Here is an 8,108-nt window from a genome sequence, read left to right as displayed (position 1 = left end):
TATATATATATACGTATATATATATATATATATGTGTATATATGTGTATATATGTATATATATATATATATATATATATATATTACGTGACATAAGTCGTACTTCCCAGCGCTGGTGCTGCCTGGAACTGTTAAGAGAACCGATGCTGAGAACAAGCTGCCAAACGATGCCAAGGAACAGTTTCTGAACAGGAACCGGTTTTCATATTCGTATGTATATATGTGTGTGTGTGAGTGTGTGTATTTATGTGTGTGTTTGTGTATATATATATATATATATATATATATATATATATATATATATATATATACACACACACACACAAACACCCCCACACCCGTGTGTATATATATACATACACACGGGGGTGAGTGTGTGTTTTTAAATCTCAGCATTGTCCTCTTGAAGGTGACTGAACTAGAAAGCCTTCCTCGGGATGTATCTCGATCAGCATACACTCAAAGAATTCTCGAGATCGTTGGCAATATCAATAAACAGAAGGAGGATATTACTAAGGTATGTTGAAACATCTTCTTTAGACTACAAGTTATTACATCTATTTGACACGATTTGAACCTGAAGAACAGTAGAACCTTTAAGCTGTTGTGGTAAAACCTGAATCTATCATGAAATTTCCTCTGAAATTCAGATTCTTTCAGACACAAAAGAGCTCCAGAAAGAGATCAACAACCTGACCGGTAAACTTGACAGGACGTTTGCCGTAACTGATGAGCTGGTGTTTAAGGTTTGTTTAAGGTTTAAAGTTTGGATATAGATGCAGATGAAATTAACTTCTCATAGAAAAAAACATGACTGCAGAGATTGCACAGATCTCAAACCATCCCATATTTTTTTGTTCAGCTATTTCTAGGTGTGGTTAGTTCATCTTTTTATTCTTAAAAATAAATCCAGTTTTGTTGTTTTCTTTTTAGGATGCCAAGAAAGATGAGTCTGTCCGCAAATCCTACAAGTACCTCGCTGCCTTGCAGGAGGTGCGGCACTTTGTCAAAAATACTGATCCATCTCTGAGTTTTATTGGTTGATATCTGGAAATAATCCAATGTTTTTTTGTTTTATTTTTGTCATTTACTAAAGAACTGTAATCAGTTGATCCAAACAATTGAGGACACTGGCACAATTCTTAGAGAGATTCGAGATCTGGAGGAACAGGTAGGAATCAGCTGACAATGATTCATTTATAAATCAAAATGTCCACAAAATTCTGTCCTGAAGAACTTTTTTTCTTTCCATATCCCCGTGCTTTATGAAGCACCTTCATTCTTTAAGGGATAATTCAGGTTTTTTGACAGGAGGTTATGTGAAACGTTCACCATCTGTTGCTAAGATGCAACAGTGTAACTACTGTCAATGGGCCTTCTGCTATAAGAAAGGTCCGATGACATAGCTGAGAAAAAGGAGTTCCGGCACGATACTGGGGTGTAAATAATCAAAGCCTGTTAAGCTAGAAAAACTATGCATGTGTTTCAACATTTTCAAAACTTCCAGGTGCTATTTCAGACCTTGATATCAAGGCTGACATAGCACCTATAGTGGCCCAAGGATATTGGGCCATTATCAACCCACTGTGTGTGTGTGTCTGTGTGTGGTGATGAATTAAAACAGCTTTTTTAATAGCCACCCCCATACATCTTAAGAGCATTCTCCATGTTATCCTTTGTAAACATTATTTTCTGTCTTTCATTTTAATTAAAACAAAAAGCTCATCTACTTGTTTACGACAGCTGAAATGAGGGGCTGTGGATGAGCATGAGCTTGAGCCCATACCACAAAGTGATCAATCCACAATGTCAATCAGGATCAATGATGCCACAAAGCTGGTTATCAACTCACTAAATTAAACCAGCTTTAACCGGTCATGAATCTATGAACACGCACATATAAAGCGGTGGGTTCAAGGTAGCAGAACCATGATTATAGAAGAGAGAGGACTGTATTTCTCTTGTGAGGAATAAAAACTAATCTTAAAAAATACAAAGAGGAAAAAACAGTCTCAATAAAAAGTCAAACTTGGTGGTGGCATAAAAATACACACCAAATGGTGTGGCTAAGGCTTGCTGATGGCGTAAACGAGCAACTTTACACATCATTTAACACAGCTATGCATCCCAATCACTGCAACATATTAATCATGTCTCATCGATGTAACCCCCCTCAGGGGTGAGGAGGACTTGGGAGCAGATAAAAATAAAACACAAAATATAAATTCATCTGGCTAGTTGGAATTTTTTACTTCAATAATATTTTGACCCTAACAAAGCTGGGGGCTGATTGTATCATTTTAATACAAGAACTGATCAGTCTAAGCGAAATCATCTTGATTTTTGAGCTGTGTCATAACACATCCTCAGTCTGAATGAATAAAATATTCACACTGAATGCCCTGTTCTGGACAAAGTTGAATGTGCTGTCAACAAAATCACAAACGTTGTCAACGGAAATGAAATTTATTAACCAATGGAGGCCTGGCTTTGAAGTGATTCACAAAAATTAAGGTGGAAAAACGCACTACAGGCTAATTCAACTTTGATGTAATGTCTTTAAAACACATCAAAATGAGGCCTGGTATTGTGTGTGCCTATATAATCTCCCTGCAATGCCTAGGTAGCTCCTGATGAGGTGGCAGATGGTTTCCTGAGGGATCTCCTACCAGACCTGGACTAAAGCATCTGCCGTTCTCCAGGCTACCATCACCGGGTCGGGTTTGGTCGCTCCATCACCCGCTGGCTCCCTGCCCTAGTCCGCCGGGGTTTCCGGACCAGCCCTGGAGCTCCCGGCTCGGTTCGACTGCCCAGTGTGTTTTGATTTAGAAATTCAGCTGAAAAAATTTTTAAGGCATGAAAAATAGGACATGTCCGGGAAAAGAAGGACGTCTGGTCACCTTACCATATCAACAATTTCGATGTTTCAGTGAGTGAGTGCTTGTTGCTATGATGCGTCTTTGCTCAGCAGCTTCTCTTGTCGTAAACCAACCAATCAGTGCACAGCTCATCTAAATACTCATGAGCATACCATGACAGGAAGAAAACCTGTCGTTTCATTCTAGGACTTATAACCAGGCTTGCATTAGTGCTCATAGAACAGCAAATATGCCATTTTCAGCCCATCCGATGTTACACACCCTTTTCAGAGACCTTAAGGGCCAGCACCAAATAGCCTATATAATAATTCTATGACCCCTTTAATTGTCCTTGTTGTCATCAATTCCACTTTACGAACTCTTCCATCTGATTCTGGAATAGCCTTTGTGACCACTGGCAAAGGCTAGTTGTTGAGGCAGCTTGGTTGTCTTTGAGGAGGACAATGTCACCATCTTGCAGGGTCTGGTGGGACCTTGTCCATTTTTTGCGGCTTTGTAGGGTTGAAAGGTACGCTTGTCTCCAGTGGTTCCAAACAAGTTGGATACACTTGTCTCCGTTGCTTGGTGAGTAGGTCCCTGTCTGTGAAGTCACCCGGAGGTGGTGGGAAGCCGACCTTCTAAGTTAACAGCATCGATGGTGTGAGGATGTATGGATTCTCTGGATCATTCGATACTGCAACTATTGATCTTACATTTAGAATTGTGGTCACTTCTGCCATTAGTGTGCACAGAACTTCATGAATTAGGTGAGTGCTATGATCACAGAGCATTGAATCAAGGATTCTTCTGGCTACCCCAATGATGCGCTCCCATGAACTCCACATCCTTGTTTGTGCAAGTACCTCTGCATTGTGCTGTCCTGTTGGTCTGCGCTCAGCCCAAGTTCTTTACAGGCCTCAATGAAAATTTTGCCGCAGTCTTTCCTCAGTTGTTTGGCTGGTCCTCTTATGGCAAAGAAACACCTCAACATGTTTATGTCACTTGAGGTAATCACATCAATGTGAACTGCTCTGAAACTCATGCAGCAGAATAGTATGGCCCAGCACTTGCTCTCAGGTTGGTGGAGACATGCCAGGGTCCGAAAACATCTTGGACCACATACGTGAAGGGAGTGCAGGTTGTAAGGAGCTCTGCGGGCAAATCTGCCATTTGTTGTTCCTGCATCCATGCTCTAAGTCTGCGACGGGTGATGCATTTGTGAATAGTTGCCTCCAAGGATCCTGTTAAAGTGAGGAGGATTTGTCCCCTTGGAAGTAAAGGCTGTAGCGCCCCAGGGGCCTCCTCATCGGTTCTTTTCCTGGGAGCAAGTTATTTACTACTCTTAACTCAAACTGGGTAAAACCATATAAAAAAGGACTATAAGTAAGGCGTGCTGCTGGAACAGACCAGGATGGCAGGTCAGCCGGATTGTCTTTGGCGTTAACGTAGTGTCATTGTTCAAGGATGGTAGATTGGCGCATACGCTGGACACGATTGTGGATGTACACATAGAACCATCTGGACTGGTTGTAAATTTATCCAAGGACAACTTTGCTCTCAGTGTAGAACTTGGTGGCTTCCAGCTTTTAGATCCAGTTCATCCCGAATCAGCTCAGCTATTTCCACTGCTAATATTGCTGCACACAGTTCAAGTCTGGGAATGGTTGGGAGGAAAGTTTGGCCTTTGCCATGACGTCCACTGTGTCTCCTTGGATGGCTTTCAAGTAGGCAACAATGGCCTTCACAGATGCATCGCAAAAGACTTGGAGTTCTACTCGCACAGCCTTGGTTGGACAGGTACCTGTGTACATCTTATCCTAGGTATGTGAAAGTGCCTTGAAGTGAGTTTCTCGAAGCTTCCCACTTGCCTAACTTTTACGCATTTTTCCAATTTTTCCAATTTCCCTCTTTTTCACAGAGAGTGCTGTCTTTACAGAAACATTTTGAACAAAAACAGCCCTAAAGCTTCATTACCCTATCGGTCATGAATCAAATGGTGCAAGAATGACATCGGTATGACTTATTATGCCAGGGTTACAGGCATTTGTTTGGCACATCATACAGGAGATTAAGCCAGGATAGTAATGGAGTTGGTGGCCAAACATCGCATCACTGCCTCTTCCGAACTGTTGGCTTTACAAACATCAATCAGGCACATATCATCAGACCTTGCTAGTGCGGAAATTGAAAGCATTTTTTTTTATATCATGTATGGTTTGGCATCAATTCGGTCAAATTTCAAACAGAAACCTTTCAAAATGACCCCATTTTTACATGGTTACCATGGCAACATAGTTTTTTGTAGAAACATGAAAGTTAATATAATCATTCCTTATAGCCAGCATTGTCACAGTTAAACAGACATATCAGTATCAACTATACTTTTTGATTTTTTAACTGTGATTCAACACAAACTTTTACAGATTTTGCACCTTTTGCCGATTTTCTTTTCTTTAAGAGTACCGTGTCTGTTTAGAAATGTTTTGTACAAAAACAGCTCTAACACATTGTTCCCCTATCTGTCCTGAAATGAAAAGTGAAAGCATGACATCAATACGCCTTATTAAACTAGAGGTATAGGCGTTTGTTTGGTACAAGATCATACATATGATAAAGCAAAGAATTATAAGGCGAGGCTGTGGCTGAACAAATCCAGGTGTGCCAGGTTCAGGTGGAGAGCATCAGAGATGGCATCCTCAGTGGAGCGGTTCCGTCGGTAGGGGAACTGGAACGGGTCGAATGTTGGCGGCAGACTGGAGACGATGTGGTCTTTAACCAGCCTTTCGAAGCACTTCATTATGATTGGAGTCAGTGCGACAGGCAGGTAATCATTTAGTAAGGTGACCTGAGGCTTTTTTGGGACGGGAATAATGATGGCAGACTTGAAGCATGCTGGCACTATGGATTGGTGCAGCGAGGTGTTAAAGATGTCTGTGAGGACACCAGCCCGCTGATCTGCACATTCTTTATACACCTGCCCAGGTATGTTATCAGGCCCTGGGGCCTTCCTTGGATTTACCCTACTCGGAGTTTTCCTCACTTCAGCTACGTCCAGGTTTAGTGTCTCCTCCCCCTGGCTTTCACTGCCGGAGTGTTGTGTCGTTTAGTGCTTCTAACCTCCAAAGAAGTTGTTCAGTTCATTTAGGAAGTCCATGTTTGCTGCATCTCCCAGGGGGGAGTGTGTGTTATAGTCCGTGAGCATCTGAATGCCTTTCCACATCCTCCTGGTGTTGTTGTTGTCGTGGAAAATATCCTGTATTTTCTGGCTGTGGTTCTGCTTCGCTGATCTGATGGCACGGTTTAAGTTGATATGCACTGTTCTCAGTGGCTCTTTATCACCAGACTTGAAAGCTGAGTTCCGTGATTTTAGTGATTTCCGAACCTCTCCATTTATCAAGGGTGGTTGGTTGGCCCGGATGGTGATATTCTTTTTGATGCTGACCTCCTCAATCCATTTGTCATATGTTGCTGCAGCCTTGAAGATGTTCCAGTCAGAGCATTCAAAACAGTCTTGGAGTTTCTCCATGGCGCCCTCAGACCACACCCGGACCTCTTTAACTGTCAGTTTAACCCTGATCAGCTGGGGCTTATATGCAGGGATAAGCATAACCCAGAGATGATCTGATGACCCGAGGTGGGGGCGGGGGGTTGTTCTGAATGCATCTTTGATGTTAGTGTAAAGGTCTAAAATGTTTTCACCCTGAGTTGCAAAGTCCACATATTGGTAAAGATGAGGGAGAACTGTCTTCAAGTTAGCCTGGTTGAGTTGCAAGTTAGCAATGATGAAAACACCCTCTGTGTATGCAGATTGGAGCTCAGAGATAGCCTAGTATAGAGTCTTCATGGCCTCTTTTGTATTAGTGTTGGGGGGCACGTAAACAGCAGTGATGCTAACCACACTGAACTCTCTTGGCAGATAGAACAGTCTGCAAATAACAGAAATTTGATGCCTGGAGAGCAGAAGCTGGTGACCGATTTAGCATTTTTACACCAGCTGTTGTTGATGTTCTTTGTTACTAATCTCCTTTAATGAGAGTTTCAGTCAAAGATTATCCATTTTGTTTTCCAGCTAGTGGACGTTGGAGAGCAGGATTGATGGAAGCGGAGGTCTGTGATGATTTCTCCTTAGCTTCACAGTTAGCCCTCCTCTGCAACCTCGCTTTCTCCATCTCACACATCTCTTCCTTTGACAGTTACGTTCCGCTGTTGTGTTGTTGAGATCCGTCCGTAGCACTCTGCAGCTTTTTAAACTGTCAAAAATGTCAGTATTTAAAACATTTTGTGACCGTAGCTCCAGCAGGCGTTGGCGATCATAGATGCGGGTTTGAAGTCTAGTTTTTATCATTTTAAGTGGCATATTCTGTGAAATTGTCAAGAGGAGCTGTTCTTAGCCGCTGCCTTGGAGCGCCGCCATGGTAACCCATTTGATGTGTTAATCATAATTCAACACAGCGTTTTACACATCCTTTACATTTTGCAAATTTTGCTCTGTTCTTTTACAAAGGATGAATGAATACCTAGATATTAATCTAGACGTCTTTGGCACCGGAACAAGGCCAACCCCAGCAAGAGCCCCCCTCCGGGACCGGGGCCCACCCATCCCGCGCAGGCCACCCAACCAGAACCGCCCACCCTCCCAAAAAAAAAAAAACTATTTCAACCAGGCACTTCATGCCCCTCCTTCCAACCTTCTTTGTGGAGAGCAGAGGCGACAGCCCCACCACCGGCAGGCCACCTAGGCCCCGCAGCTGGCCCCAGCCAAAACCACGAACCAGGTGGCTCACTCTTCCTCCAGGCCCCAGACGCCGGGCGGCAGCTGGAGAACAGGGGTGTGAGAAGACCCCGATCCTCCCTGCGCCTGCTAAAATGTGGTGTTCATGCGTGTTACACTCAGATGTAATTAAAACAACACTGAGTACCAAGAGGGGGTGTCCGGCACAGTCCACCCCCCCCTCCGGGAGATAGACGGTGCCAACACACCCCCCCTTCGACAACCCTGAACCCTCAATGTCTAGATGCGAGAGGGGATGGAGGAGGCCGACCGTGGTGAGGCCCATAAAATAAGCCCCCCCCAGGTGGCCTTGACCCCCACCCCCCAGAAAATACCCTACATAGATGTGTGTTGTGAAAATGATGTAGATGGAAGTGTCTAAAATGCAAAATAAAATTGGGGTGGGGGACATCATCAGATTGTGGGGCCCTCCAGTAATGACCCCCTCCCCAAAAACCTACCGTATTTTCACGACTATAA

At 43.3% G+C, this 8,108-nt stretch overlaps 1 protein-coding gene across 2 annotated transcripts in view; it reads left to right on the top strand.

Annotated features, from left to right (window-relative positions):
- Positions 1-8,108, top strand: part of ccdc22 (coiled-coil domain containing 22) — a 70,271-nt gene that overhangs the window by 53,152 nt on the left and 9,011 nt on the right. For both annotated transcript variants that reach the window (XM_015400124.1, XM_015400123.1), the window contains 4 exons: positions 409-516; positions 650-745; positions 933-992; positions 1,096-1,170. In XM_015400124.1, coding sequence (XP_015255610.1) covers positions 409-516; positions 650-745; positions 933-992; positions 1,096-1,170 — 339 coding nt within the window. The remainder of the gene's footprint in view (positions 1-408; positions 517-649; positions 746-932; positions 993-1,095; positions 1,171-8,108) is intronic.

Source organism: Cyprinodon variegatus, unplaced genomic scaffold (assembly GCF_000732505.1).
Source record: "Cyprinodon variegatus isolate N-32 unplaced genomic scaffold, C_variegatus-1.0 Scaffold1075, whole genome shotgun sequence".
In the NCBI taxonomy this organism is placed as follows: domain Eukaryota; kingdom Metazoa; phylum Chordata; class Actinopteri; order Cyprinodontiformes; family Cyprinodontidae; genus Cyprinodon; species Cyprinodon variegatus.
Note: the sequence above shows the minus strand (reverse complement) of the source record. Positions and strands in the feature narration are given on the sequence as shown.